The sequence below is a fragment of the Physella acuta genome, unplaced genomic scaffold (genome assembly GCF_028476545.2).
Source record: "Physella acuta isolate Inbredline_101_S28 unplaced genomic scaffold, ASM2847654v3 ptg000076l, whole genome shotgun sequence".
NCBI lineage: Eukaryota > Metazoa > Mollusca > Gastropoda > Physidae > Physella > Physella acuta.
In genome coordinates, this window is record NW_026731596.1 from 85,004 (window position 1) to 100,577 (window position 15,574).

General features: G+C 33.5%; 2 protein-coding genes across 4 annotated transcripts in view; one reads left to right on the forward strand and one right to left on the reverse strand.

Annotated features, from left to right (window-relative positions):
- The window catches only part of LOC131953413 (transmembrane anterior posterior transformation protein 1 homolog), a 133,262-nt gene that overhangs the window by 66,684 nt on the left and 51,004 nt on the right, over positions 1–15,574 (reverse strand). The window lies entirely within an intron of this gene.
- LOC131953339 (titin homolog) lies at positions 1,927–14,870 on the forward strand. Of its 3 annotated transcripts, XM_059316494.1 has the most exons (5): positions 1,927–9,735; positions 11,571–11,627; positions 11,837–11,896; positions 12,246–12,352; positions 12,437–14,870. In XM_059316494.1, the coding sequence occupies exons 1-5, from the start codon at positions 1,989–1,991 to the stop codon at positions 12,551–12,553; spliced, it is 8,088 nt and encodes a 2,695-aa protein (XP_059172477.1). In that variant the 5' UTR covers positions 1,927–1,988; the 3' UTR covers positions 12,554–14,870. The 3 variants fall into 3 exon arrangements, with proteins under 3 accessions (XP_059172477.1, XP_059172483.1, XP_059172492.1); XM_059316500.1 differs by lacking the exon at positions 11,837–11,896; XM_059316509.1 differs by lacking the exons at positions 11,571–11,627; positions 11,837–11,896; positions 12,246–12,352; positions 12,437–14,870 and adding an exon at positions 10,635–11,558.

A 15,574-nucleotide genomic window follows, 5' to 3' on the forward strand; every position in this document is an offset into this window, starting at 1 on the left:
AGATAATGTTATGTTGTGTTTTAACAAGATATTTAATCTGTGAAGTAAAAAATAATTGTAGCCACCCATATTTCTAACATTTATATAATCACCATACTTCTCATGTCAATTTATTAGCAGCTCAGTTTCTCAAAATAAAACACCATTAAAATAACGAAATTTTCTAGCTATTGCAATGACCTGGTTAAACATTTCCCCCAAGTATTTTTTTAAACGGGAAAAAAATTATTAGTTCAAATGGCTCTTAAAACTATGAAGTTCATTCAGGGATGTGACTTTTCCGAATTTTAGCGGAAATCCGATTTTTCCGTTTCAGTTGCGATTTTCCTCCGCTGATTTAATTTTCGCCGAATTTTTCCGCCGAGTTTCAATTTTTGTCGATTTTTTTACGAAGTTTTAAAAATTAGGAAAAAAAAAACGGAAATGTCTTCTACGGTAAGGGCCGACATTCTCATTCCACTTATTCGTATTTAAATCGACAACTACTGTACTTAGGTCAAACGGACACTCGAATATGCGCATTTCTTTTCGATTGGTCGATTGCGCTAGGTCTGACGGTGCTAGATCAAGATTAAATGTAGATTAAGATTCGGAATTTCGGCGGACTTTCGAATTTTTCAAAGCACACTTTTTTTAGTCGAAATTTTCCGCTGATATTTTCAGTTAACTATTTATAAAAAACACGGAAAAGGTAATCTAAAATAATGCAGTTATTCAATTAAAACTTACAACTCTTAAGCCTGGTAATCTAGCTATCGATATAGCCTAATTTACCTATCGGTATTTTAACCCGCCTAAATCTAGAGTTTCTCTCTGATTCTATTTTATTTCACAATCTCAGATTAATATTGAAATCTTGCAAAAGGTGACTATGAGGACTAGACTAACCCGCCCCACCTCGTAGCAACGGTGGCTCTTGTGACCTCGCCTTGACCGCAAGTACGTGTTCGGTACTGCTTGTGGGAAAAAAAAATGACGTCACAGTCAATTTCAAATAGCCGTTCCTACAATACGTATGCTTCGTAGGCCTTACAGATTAAAAAAAAAAAAAACAACTAAACTCAACGGTCTTGATTGTGGAAGAAAAAAATACGTTCAGACTGTGGAAGGGAGTCTGGCTTTTATAGGAGAGAGGGGAGGTAACTATCGTCAAAAAATAAACGTGGATGACCCCTAACAATGTACAGCTATTCCAAAAAACATAAATATCGACGTGGCTTGGTTATCATAATGATTAACTTTGGTTCACACGTCATACCCTTTCTGATTTTAGCTAACCTGGTCCATTTCATTTTTCCATCACATGAACCTAAAACTTTCAAATTGTAACTAATCTTAATCTAGGGTCTTTACAGTTGAAGACAAATATTTTTACCAATCCTATCTTTAAAAGAATATTATAAGGCATTAGGCCCACTATTTAAAAATTGAAAACAGGAGTACATCTAGAATCTACACTAGATTAGTACAGTTTAAATTAGCTTAATGGTAAAATAAAACTTAATTGCTACTTTTGTTACATTGTAATTTTTTAAAATTGTTTTTAAGGTAAACATTAAATTGCAATTAGACAAGACTTTCAATGTTATTTTAGAGTAACATAAACTTCTTGTATTTAAAATATTAATTTCATTAAACAATTAATTAGTACAGTAACAGTATGAAGCTGCTTAACTGCGATAAAAAGTAGATAAACATATTGAGTTATTATCCGAAGAAAATTTCCTAATTTTTTTTCCTGGTCTGGTCACATCCCTGTTCATTATTTTCAAGTCAAACAAGTAAAACTAGTTAATCTAAAATTTCTGCTGTTGGTGACCCTAGGGCCCCATCCGCTTCATGAAGACAAGTTGCTGGCCCAGCTTGCTGACAAAGTGGTGCAGACAGTCTTTAGCGATGCCCTGTCTGTTATAAGACGGGGTAAGGGGCAGCAGACACTAACGGGGACTGAACCCTTGCACCAGCACTCACATTATATCCAATCTCACATGGGTAGCCAGATAAGTGTAGATAGTGGGAGGCAATCTGCTGAGGATCACAGTGGCTCTCAGCTACTTTATAGGGATAGACAAGATAATTATCCTGTAAGGAATGATAAAGGGCAATCGCATGGGGCTAGCACATGTACAGATTGGTTCAATAATGTAAAAACTCCCTCAAGAGATGAAACTGCGGAGGCTGCAGGTGCAGCCTTTGAGGATTTGAGGTGGTCTGAGTCTGGTGCATCTAACCCTGAAGATGATTTTGTTACCATTGCACTTGATCCCATCCAGTTATACCATGGTCAGGCTGAAAGTGGAACTATGAAAGTCAGATTTTCTATTCAGTCGACTGTTAGGAGGAGAATTCGGGCTGAGCTAAACAGGGGAGGTGGCACCATTGAAGAGGTGCATGCTTCTGTTTCAGAACCAAGTATTGATCACATCCACATTGAAAGAAATAATTTTGATGCTTCAGAGAATGTTAACTTTAAACAAAAAACTACCAGACGGCACAGAAAAGTGTTAACCAACTTCAAACACTCACCAACCAGCTCTACACATTTACAGAACAAAACTGGTATAAATTATAGTGGTGGGGTGGGTGAGGCCATGATTGCCAGTTCTCCTAACCTGATGAAGAGATTGAGTGGTAATTCAGACAATGGTGCTGGTGAGGCTGGAGAAGGAAATAAAGAACAGACCAGCAGCCATTCACAAAATGTCCAACAGGATAAGACTGGGGCAAGTTCTGACAATAATTCTGGCTCATTATCAAACTATGGATCTAAACAAAATGGATCTCAGAATACTGAATCACCTCTAGACAAAAACAGTGATTTGTTATTTGCAGATGACTACCCAGAAGATGATTTTATACCATCTTCACAGCAGCAACCACTATCCACTCCCACTAGCTTTAATACACATGTTAAAAAATGTAAGAAGTTAAGAAAAGGGCAGCTGAAACATAAAAAGACATTTGTCCCCCTCTCACCTGTTCTGGAGGAAAGGCATCATACACCTCAACATTGTGAAGCACTTGGTGGTATACTTGAGGAAACAGATTTGAGTTTTGATCAGTTATTTAATGAGGATGTTCTCTTGTCTGATGATGGCAGAAGTTGTGACTTGAATCTAAATGACTTTATGGGAGCTGCCCCTATCGTAAAAGAAGAGGAATTTAATGAGTGTATCTCCTCTAGTGACATTTTATTTGACTCTGAAAAAGCTGAATTATTAAATACTAAGGTTTTTAAGCAAGGTAACCAGCTTGATTCTGATCAACTACAAAAACCAATAGTTGATCTACCTCCTGTAGTTCCAGCTGCTGAATGTACAAACTCAAGAGATTTGGTACCCCAGAATTTTGAGCCTTCTCTATGTATTTCAAGTGAGCCTCAGACGAGCGATCATCTTTATCTTAAAGATAATGATCTTCTAAAAGAAAGGGATGGGGAAAGTAAAACCTCCCATACAACTTTGCAAACAGTAAAGCAAGACATCATGTTTGACATAGAACAAGAAAAGTCATTGAATTTCCAACATATTCCTTTATCAGTTTCTGAAAATAGTTACAAGAATTGCTTACACGATGAAATACAAAACATACCTCACTTAACAAAATGTCCTGACAAGATGAACCCTCAGCTGGAATTAAAAATGTCAGCCCACATCTTGAAGCCTTTCAAGGAAACTCTCATTGATGATATTGCAGCCAAGTCAACACCATTCTTGAAAACTTGTAAGGAAACACTTATAGATGATGTTGATCCTGAGGTGGTAACAACACCAGGTTCTTTGCCAAAAAGAATAGAAACTTTGATTGATGATGTGCCTTACATACCTCATAAAGTCGGCTTACAACATAAACACATTTCCATACTTGATGAAGGTCCTTTACAAACAAGTTCACCAAAGTTAGGTAGACCTAAGTCAAGAGAAAGTCCTTTTAAAAGCTATCACCAAAAACTTGGCAAATCAGAAGAGACCTTGTTAGACATAATGCCATTGGAGCATCAGAACACAAAGATTGTGGCCAAGTCTCAAGAAGAACTGGAAGATTGCAAACAGTTGATGAAAATAACTTTATCTCGGGCTTGTTCACTCGGCCCTCATCACAGAAAGAAGGTTGATATTTCCAGTTCATTAAAGCCTAACATCAAGTCTAAAGAAACAAATATTGATGATGTTTTAGACCAGTACAATTTGTTGATCCATGGTGAATTAACTGGGGGGAATAATTTTTTTATTCCACCTGTCATAGTAGCTTATCCATTAACTTCAGCAACAACAGAGAGTGCTGACTTATCAGATTCAGAAAGACAGAGAATTAACTTTTCTAGAAATCCACCTCAAGCTACCAGGGGAACAAGACCTAGCAGTAATCCTCCTTGGCCCTTTAATCCCCCTCCAAGAGAAGCCAGACCTAGATATCAGAGTGAAGATTTTAGTAATAAAACAGCTTCTGGGGAATCACAGCCTAAGAGGAGATGGACACCTAAACCAAAACGTCAGAGACAAAGCCAGACTCAAGATGAACAGGACATACAAGTTCCGGACTCAAAGGTAGATGACACTAGAGCAAGAGCTACTACAGACAGCCTTGAAAGATCTAAAGAGAAAAATGAAAACTATGATCAAGATCAGGATAATGATGACAGATTACATGATAAAGCAGGCAGTCAAAGGCAACACAGAAGAAGAAATCCAGATGACAGGGAGGACTATGATAAGCGAGGAAAAGATGACAAACATAGGCGACGAGATGATAAATATAGGCAGCAAGAAGATGATGTTAACTACAGGCACAGAGAAGATAAAAGAGAAAAGCACAGAGATGATAGAGAAAGACGCAGGGAAGATGATAGAGATAGACACAGTGAAGATTATAGAGATAGGTACAGAGAAGATAGAGACAGGCACAGAGATAATAAAGCAAGGGAAACAGAGCAAAAAAGTTCAAACAAAATAAATAATGAACCATTAGATTTTGCTCAAGATAAAAAGGAACAAAGGGGCAAAGTCATTGTCAAAAACAGAGGTGAATCTGTCTTTTTACCAAATTTTAGTGATGATGCATCATATGCACAGGACAGAAAAAATGAAACTGAAATTGAGAGGGATATTAAACGCAGTCTGAGTAGTGACAGAAGCAGAAGAGTTGTATATCACAATAGAAGAACAAGGAGTGAAGAGGATGAAGAAGACAGAAGAAATGCTGATGACCCAAGGAGAAAAAGAAGAAGTGATGGTGATAAGTTGAGGGATAGTGAGAGAAGACTAAGAGAGGAGATAGATACTACTCTTGATGAAACAAATGAGGATTTACCTTTTCATCGTTTAAGGCAGGATGAAAGAAGAAGAAAAGGAAGAAGTGCACCAGAGATGAATCAAAGAGTCAGTGGTCGTGTAAATAAAAGGGCAGACAGGGATGATGTGAAACGAGGACACAGAGATGAGAGAAATCCTGAAGCAGATGACTCTAGGGTTAATGATAGTTTTCATAGCTTTACTGAGAAAGGGCCCAAGTATGAAATTCTTGAGCAGTCACCACCGTCTGTTAGACGTGCAGTACCCATTGATACAAATCAACACAGATATTCTCAATCAGGGACCAGTCCAACCAAAGATAGATTACCAGAAGAAACCCGAGTAGAACCTTTGTCACCACAGGAGAAGCTGGCATTTATCCTTAAATCATCTGCTCCCCGTAAGAAAAGAAACACTGAAGATTTGCCCCCTGTTCCTCCAAGAGAACCAGTGGACGAATATGGAGACACTTTATTAGACAAGTCAAAAGGAAACAAACCTTCATTGGATATTGATGAGAAAAAGAGAGAAATCATTACATCTGACCAGCAATATCCAGACAAAACCAAAAAATTACCTCAAGAGTTAACAGTTGAAGATGCTCCTAAGAATTTAGAGAGTGTGGCCTCTCTTAAAAAGGGAAAAAGTAAAGTTTATAAAGACAATTTAGAAAGAGAGCTTGAAGATCAGTATAGTGTAGTTACAAAACCTTTAAAGGCTTATGGATCCAAAGAAAAGAATAGAATAGTAGATCACCCTATAATTGAACCAGAATCTGATCAAATAGCAAACCCTTTTAAAATAGAAAAAAAACTTGATGTCACAGAAAAAGAAAACTTTGATTCAGACAAGAGAAATGTTGAAAAAAACAATAATGGAGATAAAAAATCAGCTGATCAGCCTAGAAAGGAGAAGGAAAGAACATCACATGATAGAAAAAAAGAGAAAGAAATTTCTATGACTGAACCAGAAGAATTTTGTGACAAACATTCAGAAAGTTATATCAACTGTGAAAAATCAAAGAAATTAGACTATAAACCTGTTGAGAAAACTGAATTTAAAAAGCCAGAAAGACCTAAAACATCAAATGTTGATGATGTGGAGGTGAGGAAACTAGATGATGAAGATAGAAAACCTGTTGAACAGCCTAGAAGAGAGAAAGATAGATCATCAAGAGACAGAAAAAAGGAGACAGAAATTTCTGTGACAGAACCTGAAGAAATAAGTGATAAACATTCAGAAAGTTATATCGACCGTGAAAAATCAAAGAAATTAGACTATAAACCTGTTGAGAAAACTGAATTTAAAAAGCCAGAAAGACCTAAAACATCAAATGTTGATGATGTGGAGGTGAGAAAAGTAGATGATGAAGATAGAAAAACTGTTGAACAGCCTAGAAGAGAGAAAGATAGATCATCAAGAGACAGAAAAAAGGAGACAGAAATTTCCATGACAGAACCCGAAGAAATAAGTCATCGACATTCAGAAAATTATATCACTCTTGAAAAATCAAAGAAATTAGACTATAAACCTGTTGAGAAAACTGAATTTAAAAAGCCAGAAAGACCTAAAACATCAAATGTTGATGATGTGGAGGTGAGAAAAGTAGATGATGAAGATAGAAAACCATTTGAACAGCCTAGAAGAGAGAAAGATAGATCATCAAGAGAAAGAAAAAAGGAGACAGAAATTTCCGTGACAGAACCTGAAGAAATAAGTGATAAACATTCAGAAAGTTATATCGACCGTGAAAAATCAAAGAAATTAGACTATAAACCTGTTGAGAAAACTGAATTTAAAAAGCCAGAAAGACCTAAAACATCAAATGTTGATGATGTGGAGGTGAGGAAACTAGATGAAGATAGAAAACCTGTTGAACAGCCTAGAAGAGAGAAAGATAGATCATCAAGAGACAGAAAAAAGGAGACAGAAATTTCCGTGACAGAACCTGAAGAATTTAACAATTTAGAAAGTTACATAAGCCGTGACAATTCAAAGAAATTAGAAAATAGACCTGTTGAGAAAACTGAATTCAAAAAGCCAGAAAGACCTAAAACATCAAATGTTGATGATGTGGCGGTGAGGAAACAAGATGATGAGGATAGAAAACATGTTGAACAGCCTAGAAGAGAGAAAGATAGATCATCAAGAGACAGAAAAAAAGAGAAAGAAATTTCCATGCCAGAACCTGAAGTATTAAGTGACAAAAAATATGAAAAACCAAGAAGATCTTACCAGAGAAAACCTAGTGTCGACTATGAAGAAGAGGGGAGAAAACCAGATCATTCATCTTTCAAAGAGGACAAGATAGCCCCAAGGAAGAAAAGAAACGATGCACCTGCTGATGAGGTTCCTCTTAATAATCCCAAAGCTGGTGATTTAGATTTACCTGTAAAAAGAGAAAGGAAACAAAATAGGAAATATGATTATGAACAGCCAACTGAAGAGTCAAAACCAGGAAGAAAAGATGATTTTGATGACAAGAAAACTCATATAAAACCATTGCCTTATGAAGATACAGTGAAAAAAGCTGATAAACAGGAGCTTGAACCTTATCTCTATGCCAGGGGTAGAAGAAGTGGCCGAATACCAAAGAGAACAGCAAAAGTTGAAGAGCCAAAAAAAGAAGAGGATTCAGATGAGCAGCAAAATGACCTTGGTGAACTTTTGGCGGAGAATCCAATTGAACTTACTATTGATGACAACAATAACAATGATAGCAATGATGAAGAACAACCTACGCCTGTCAAAAAGAATATCTTAAGTATTTTTAGTTGTGTTGGTGGAAAAAGCTCGGATGGATTAAAAAAGAAATCAAAATCTCCTTTAAATAAAAGCAAAGGTTATTATGAGGAGGGTGAAAAAAGAAAAATTAAAAAATTAAACAAAGAAAAAGAAAAAGAAGAAAAAACAAAAATGTATTTTGAAGAACCTGAAGGCCTAGAAAGTGTATTACCCTCAAGCGAACTTTCAGAAACACCAGATGCTGAGTCAGCCAAGGAGGAAATACCAGAACTACCATTTGTTCCACTTACAGAATTAAGTCATGAGCCTCGACAGAGTGGGAGGAGATATCAGAAAAAGGTGAAACCTTTTGAAGTTCACAAGCCACTCTCATTTGTTGATCCAGTACTGATGGCTGATGCATTTGTTGATGAAGACTCTGATGAAGATAATTCTCTTCCTCCTTTAGGGACTTTTAAAAGATGGAATGAGGATAATGTTCAAGAACCAAAATTGTCAAGTTTTATGTCTGCTAAAAGAGATGAAAACAAATTCAACAGTTTTCAGAGGTTTGGATTTGGGAGGAGAAATATCATGCCACACAGTGAAGCAAAAGGTGATGTTAGTAGCACTGTTGTGCCAGCAATGGATAGGGATAAAGAAGAAGCAGTGCCTAAAGATATTGGTGAAAATGATGTAGAGGACTCCTTTGATTTCTCTTTCATGTCATCTGATCCAGAAGCTGATATTACTGCTACAGAGACTGAACCTATAAAATTAAAAGGTGGTTCTTCTGATCCAAGCAAGTACATGAAAAATAAAAATAAAGTAGAAATAGTGGATGTTATTCCTGATCATGTATTTGAGAAAAATGAAAACATATCTCCTGCTGAAATGGATTCTTTTCCACCCTCTATTGAACGCCCTGCATCAAAAATTGTTGAGACTGATTCTTTTAAAGTGAATGGAATTGACAGTACTAATGAAATAACAATAAATATTGAGGCTCCTACTCCTGAGTCAACTTTAACAGGAGATATCTCCTATAATGCAGTTAATTATCATTCTCACCAACCTTATACTAATGATTTTGACTCTAGCTATGAGCATCATGACGCTGATGTGCTCAACACTTCAGCACCAGCTTACATGTATGCTGACAGGCATGACAGTGACTCAGAGAAAAACTTGTTTGCTCCTTCTCATGTGTTTGATTCATCATTTGACTCGCCTGATATGTTGTATCGTCGTAAACACAGAACTGTTTCATTTGATGAAAGGATTACTGGCAGTCATTCATATCATGATGCTGCATCAAGACCTCCTGATACCTTATCTTTAATATCTGAACCCGTAACTTCACGACCTAGGTCCAGCTCAGCCACCTCGAATCCTTTGACATATGAACCATGGCGTGTTAAAGCGTATAATAAGAATAGATGTTCTCTGTCTGTTAGTGATATGTTGTATGGTAAAGGAAGTTCACGCCCTCATAAGTGCCATTCCATTGGAGAAATATACAATAGCACTGTTGCTAGTAGTGTAGCTCGCCGAAGAGCTAAAACTCTTGTATCTGGAGACATAGTCTCCCGTATGTATCAGCCAAGGCAACGTAGTCGGTCTCGTGCCTTGCTAGGGGATGCCTCGTTTGGTTCTGTTGCCCCCATCAGGCAGCGATCCTTCTCCGGCTTTGACCATGCCAACTCATCAGGCTCTGGCGGTAACATTTTTAAAAATTACCCTTTGATATGCATGCTTGCGCTAGAGAGCGCAACTCTACAGCTGCTAAAATTTAATTCTGGACTATAACATTCTATTCTGCTATCTAACATTTATAAAAGCTGGGGAAAGATGTATTTTAACAGTCATTATATTGTCAAGTTGTAGACTCAATGTCAGATGTAACACCATTGTAAAGTAATTATTTATAGAAACTAAATTGTTTCCTACTGACTTCTAGTGACCCCGCCCTTAGATTGGAACTTAATTCAGGGCAGTTTGAAAAATACTTTAATTGAAGTATAAAATGTCCAGGTTGTTAAACTGTCAAGCTTTTTAATCATTTAACAAGATATCTTTTAATTTGAAGGGTCTTTGAACTCACATTTTTGTGCTGTATGGGCGGTGTCACAATTGACTCCATTTATTTCATTGTAATAAAAAAAAAACTAATAATCCTTCCTTTTGCAATTAAAAATCAAAATACCTCAGTCCCTGGTTATTTATACATATTAAATATTTTACATATTCTATATAGTAGAATAACCTTAGTTTGAATATCATTTTCTAGTTAAGCTAAGAGTGGTTGCTAGTAAAAAAAATTACATCACTCTTTAATAATCACTCTTTTAATTTAATTTTACAAACTAAATAGCAAAAAATACTATCATGTCAACTAACAAATGTAGTTGTTGTCAAAATTTAGAAAATAAATATTTTGTATTTTAACAAATTATTTATAAACATTTATAGTACATTTGTAAGCAAGCCTTTTTATCTATTTTTCTTAAACCACTTTGCTTTATTCCATTTGTGAAATTGATAAAAAAAATTATTCAGGCTTAAGAAGATAGCTTCTACCATAAATTTAACCTGTTATGTATTTTCACATTGCTTCAGGTGCTGAATGTATTAACAAAATCTGGGGTAGTTGGGCAAAGCTTTTGAAATAAGATGCATTAAACGATGATGTAAAAAGAAAGGAATATTTGTAAGATCTTATCTGGCCACCCATGTTACACCAGCCCTTGGTTCTTATAATAGTATACACATATTCACCTGGATTGTTCACCTGTTATGGCACTGGGTCTGCAATGTTTGTTATTATAATCATGACAGCAGCATCAATAATTGGGTAGAGATTAAATGTTCACATTAAATTCTTTTTTAAACTAATAACTAACTTTCTTTTAACAGTCCTCAAGTTTACTATGCCAGCAGGGTGTTAATACTTATTAAGAGTTACTGTTTTTTTTAATATGTACGGTTAAGTGCTAGTTTCAAATATTATATTAAATTACAAAGTAACTGTATTTGTTCTGTTTTAACTGATGCTGTCTCATCCTTATACATGTTCTGGTATTAGATGTCTTTATACACTTTTATATAGGTTAATAAAACTTAAAATACAATCTAAATTGTATAAAAATAAATTGAAAATTTTATTCCTTCCAAAGTCGTACCTAAAAATATAATACTAGATTTTTGCATTGTTAAAATATTTGGTAATAATTTTTTAAATAAACTTAAATGTCCAGATGCTAAATGAAAAACAAAATAAATCTATCCACTACTGATGTGTGCATACATTTACATCTATATATATATATATATATATATACTTACTATATAAATGTGTATATAAACAAACATGTTCATAAATGTGTGTGTGAGTATATACATATATATCAATTTATTTCAAAATTAAGAATACATGTTACGTTTATAGCTGGCACAGTTTTTGCAATTTCTGCATCTTGGTTTTGCATTGTTTGTTCACTGTTTAGTATTTTAGTATTATGTGCACATTGGTTTGCATTTTGCATGTTTTGACAGAACCAACTGGTATCAAAAGGTCAGAATCTGAAAGACAGCCTAGTAAAAAACCACAACGTAAGTTGTAGCAGATAATGTTATACTGATATCACTTATTGTAAATTTCAAAGCATGACTTAAAATAAAATAACCTAATTTTAATATACCAGTTGAAGACAGCTTTTCTATTGATCAAAATTTTATTTTTAGTTCATTATTTTACTTTTTTCTTGACATTTGCATGAATTGTTTTGTTATGTTTGCTTTTATTTGCCTTTGTTGTAAAGTGGTAGTTCAGGATGACCGTAAAAATGTTGAAAGGTCTAAATCTGACAGACGGCAACAAAGTAAGTTTATTCAATGTAGACCACTTTGCTGTAATTTTATAACCGTATGGCTCTGAATGACACCTTTTTTAAAACATAGTTCATTAAGTACAATTATAAGTTTAAGAAAGTGTTTTTAGTTGTTGTTTAATAACTTTATATAACTGTTTACTTAATGTTACATTTCAATAATCTAACATAGCTAAATTGAGTTGAATGTTGGTAAAAACTTTCCAGTTTTACTGGAATAATGTAACACTATGCATACTACATGAACTGTATATAAATGGTTTATATTTTTTGTTACATTTTTAATTTATTGAATTATATCTACAGAAACATTCTGATGTTATGAAAACTTTTTCCCCAGAAACTCTAGGTGATGCTAAACCTGCTTCTCCATCCAAATCTGATACTCTGCGATCAACAGACAGTGCAAGTGGTGGGGAGACGTTAGAAGAAAGGAGCAGCAAAGAGGTATTGTTTTTTCATATTGAAATCAAATTCATTCAGTGGAACTACAACAGAAATTGGTTACTAAATTTGAATTTAATATTTTAGGGATCACCTACCAAGGAGCATCCATCTCCAACTAAGGAGAAAAAGAAAAAGAAGAAATTCCGCATCCCATCTTTTTCCAAGAAAAAAAGCAAAGAACATAAAGAGAGTGCAATGTAGAGCTTCTACTTGGTGTAGTCTACTTTATTAAATTGAGCTGTGCTGGCCATAATCATCTGGATTTCTCTTTCTTGTTTTTACACTACTTTGGATGCATAGCTTGCCTTATTTTTACTCAGCAGATGGTTAATATCAGTACAAACCAAATATATGGAATTAGCAGAAACATTCATAAACCTGTCATGTACTGTAAAACATGGAATGGTTATCTATTTGTAAGTTTTGTTACAAACATAATTTTACTTGTATTTTGTACCTTGTATTTCTGTTGATGCTAGTTCAAAAAATAAAATAAAAACATATTTAAATGACATAGTAAGCTTTTTATTTCCACTTAACATCCTAGCTTAATTTAGCATTTGAGGGATTTGTGTGATAAAAAAGATGGCTGTTGATATGTGAATTGCCCCATATGTATGTAATGTTTATTTGTTTAATAGGAATTTTTTTAATTCAATAAGTATGCAAACAAAAGGATAAAATAAAGTATGATTGACATGTTCATTATTCTGAGGGCAGAAAAGGGTAACTAATGCTTATTTGAATTTAGTTGTTTGGCATATTTGTAGTAATTAGATTTGCTTATCTTACAAGCTTGTAAAACATCAGTTTTAAACAGTAGTATTCTATTTTCATAGCATTTTGTTATAAAGTTTATCCATCTAACTGTAAATATACGCAATGTCTATATTTAATTAGAAAAGAATAACACTATCTTTTTATATTTAAGTAAGTTTATCACAACTCTAAATTTAGTAAATACATGTTATTAAAGGTCAATACTTTTTATCTTTGAATATATTTATTAATCAACAGAATTTTTAAATGTTTTTTAATGTTTGCATTTAAATAAAATAAAAAAATCACTAATCACACATTTAACTAAAAGAAATGCAATTGTTCTGTCAGAAAATCTTGCACTATTTGTTCACTGAGGTTACTGCTCTTTTTTTAGTGTAGGCACAGTGATAATAATTATTGTGTGATTATTTTTAAAATTTGATTTTTGTGCTTTACTTAAAACATTTGTAAAAGACATATTTTTACCCAAAAATCAATATGGTATGACCAATTAATTATACTATTTGCTCATTTGTTTCATATAGGATGTTGGCTTAAATTTGCTGTTTGCTAATAGCTATAATTATATTAGGTACATAAGCAAAAAAGGATCAATTGTATATTTCAAAATTAACTAAAGTTTTTGTACAAGTTACATTCTTAATGAATCATGGTGTGTATGTATGTAATGAATTAACTACATTTGAATAATTTTTTGCTACAACTCAGAATTTTGTTGGATATGTGACAGGCTGTAATTTACACATTTTATACCCAATAAGCAGTTGGGAATTTAATATTCTATTTTTTGTGGGGGCATTTGTGTAAAGTTTGGAAGTATACAAACCGAACTTTAGTATGTGAAAGCCTCCAAACATTGCTTTTTTTTTAGTCAGAAGCTTTTCATTGATTTTTTAAGCTTAAGAGTTGGATTATTAGCCTAAAAATGGAATGTACATAGTATTCAATTTTCCCTGTATAGATCTGTATTTATGTATTGCTAGAATTCATTTTTGGTGCTGTTTAAATTTTCTAAGATGAAAAATTATGGTTGTATTTTTTTCTAGAGCTTCTCCCACTTTTTAAAAACCTCGGCATGTATGTGTATTAGCATTGAAATTACTTTTTTAATGGAATTGTTATATTTTGCGTTAAGTCCTGTACAATATGAATCTGTCATTTTTCTGATATTTTTTTTTATTCAAGTCCAGTTTGTTTTCTATGATAAAACATATAGTACTACAATAACATAAGTACAATATATGAAAAGTGGTAAATGGGTATAGTTATACTTAACCCATCACATATATTATTCAATTTATATCCGTATTAATATTTAATATATCGACTTAGCAACATGTAATATTTAGACAGAAATTTCTTTAAGGGAATTGCAATTAATCATGGCAATAATTTGGATTCCAGTTTAGATCCAGTAACATTTTTTCTACAGTAGGCAATATTTTTTTGAACAGTTTCTGTTTGAATTGTTATAAAAAAATATTTTAAGTTTTGCTATTTTTTAATTTTATTTTATGAGCACATACTAAACCTTATTTATATAACACGATTCTTCAATCACCTGTTATAGATTCATAAATCACATGCTTTAAATGTAAACTGCTTTTTATGTCAAGCATTCTGTTTTGGCAAATCTACTTGAAGTCAATTAGTGTAACTTTAGAGATAAAACATTGGGTTTGTGTGGTCCATTTTTCTGTCTGCTAAACATTGTAATAAACAAGAAGAATTTACACCCTGTTCTTTTCCTAGTGTTTATTTAAAACATCCTACCTTTTCAAATCATTTGTATATAATCATCTCTGATAATTAGCTTAGCCATTCTTGCAGATTTTTTACATCAATTACACAGCACAGGGTTATTTAAGTTTTAATCAAGATAATGTTTTCCTTGTTCAGTATTGTATTGTTTACGATCATGGGTTAATCTGCTGGATATTAAAATTATTTCTACACAACAGGCAAAAATGTAAAAAAGTTATTTAAAATCCTTTAAAGAATGCTTAATGCAGACAAATGTGCATGCCATTTAAATATAATTTTGTTATACTTTAACACTAGCTCAGATGGGTTACACACTGTTACTTTTGCTCATAAGAAAATTTTTAGTATTCAATAAATGTTTTAACTACTTTTAAGTGCATAATTTATTTTAGCAGCAGCCCAGTTTTTTCTTGATTTTGCTATTTTAGGTTGTGTCATTATTAACATAAGGCTAATTAAATTTTAAACATGCTCCTTAAAATTCAATTGTTTAAGTATACATTTTTTTTTACCATTTAAAATTGGTATTTGTGGATACACTTGCCTATGATAGGTCAGCAATGTTTTGAGCTGTCATTCTAGTTGACTTTAAGGATGAAGTAAATGATTCAAATTTGCACATTACTTCAGCCATTTAGCCTTGACTGGTGAGTCACACAAGCTTTTAGTCAATCT

Bases quoted from the DNA above. Each gene is read 5' to 3' on its own strand.
- LOC131953339 (XM_059316494.1), top strand. From the start codon at position 1,989: ATGGGTAGCCAGATAAGTGTAGATAGTGGGAGGCAATCTGCTGAGGAT. The intron at 9,736-11,570 runs GTAACATTTTTA...ATGTTTTGACAG, and splicing joins CAACTCATCAGGCTCTGGCG to AACCAACTGGTATCAAAAGG. The intron at 11,628-11,836 runs GTAAGTTGTAGC...TTTGTTGTAAAG, and splicing joins GCCTAGTAAAAAACCACAAC to TGGTAGTTCAGGATGACCGT.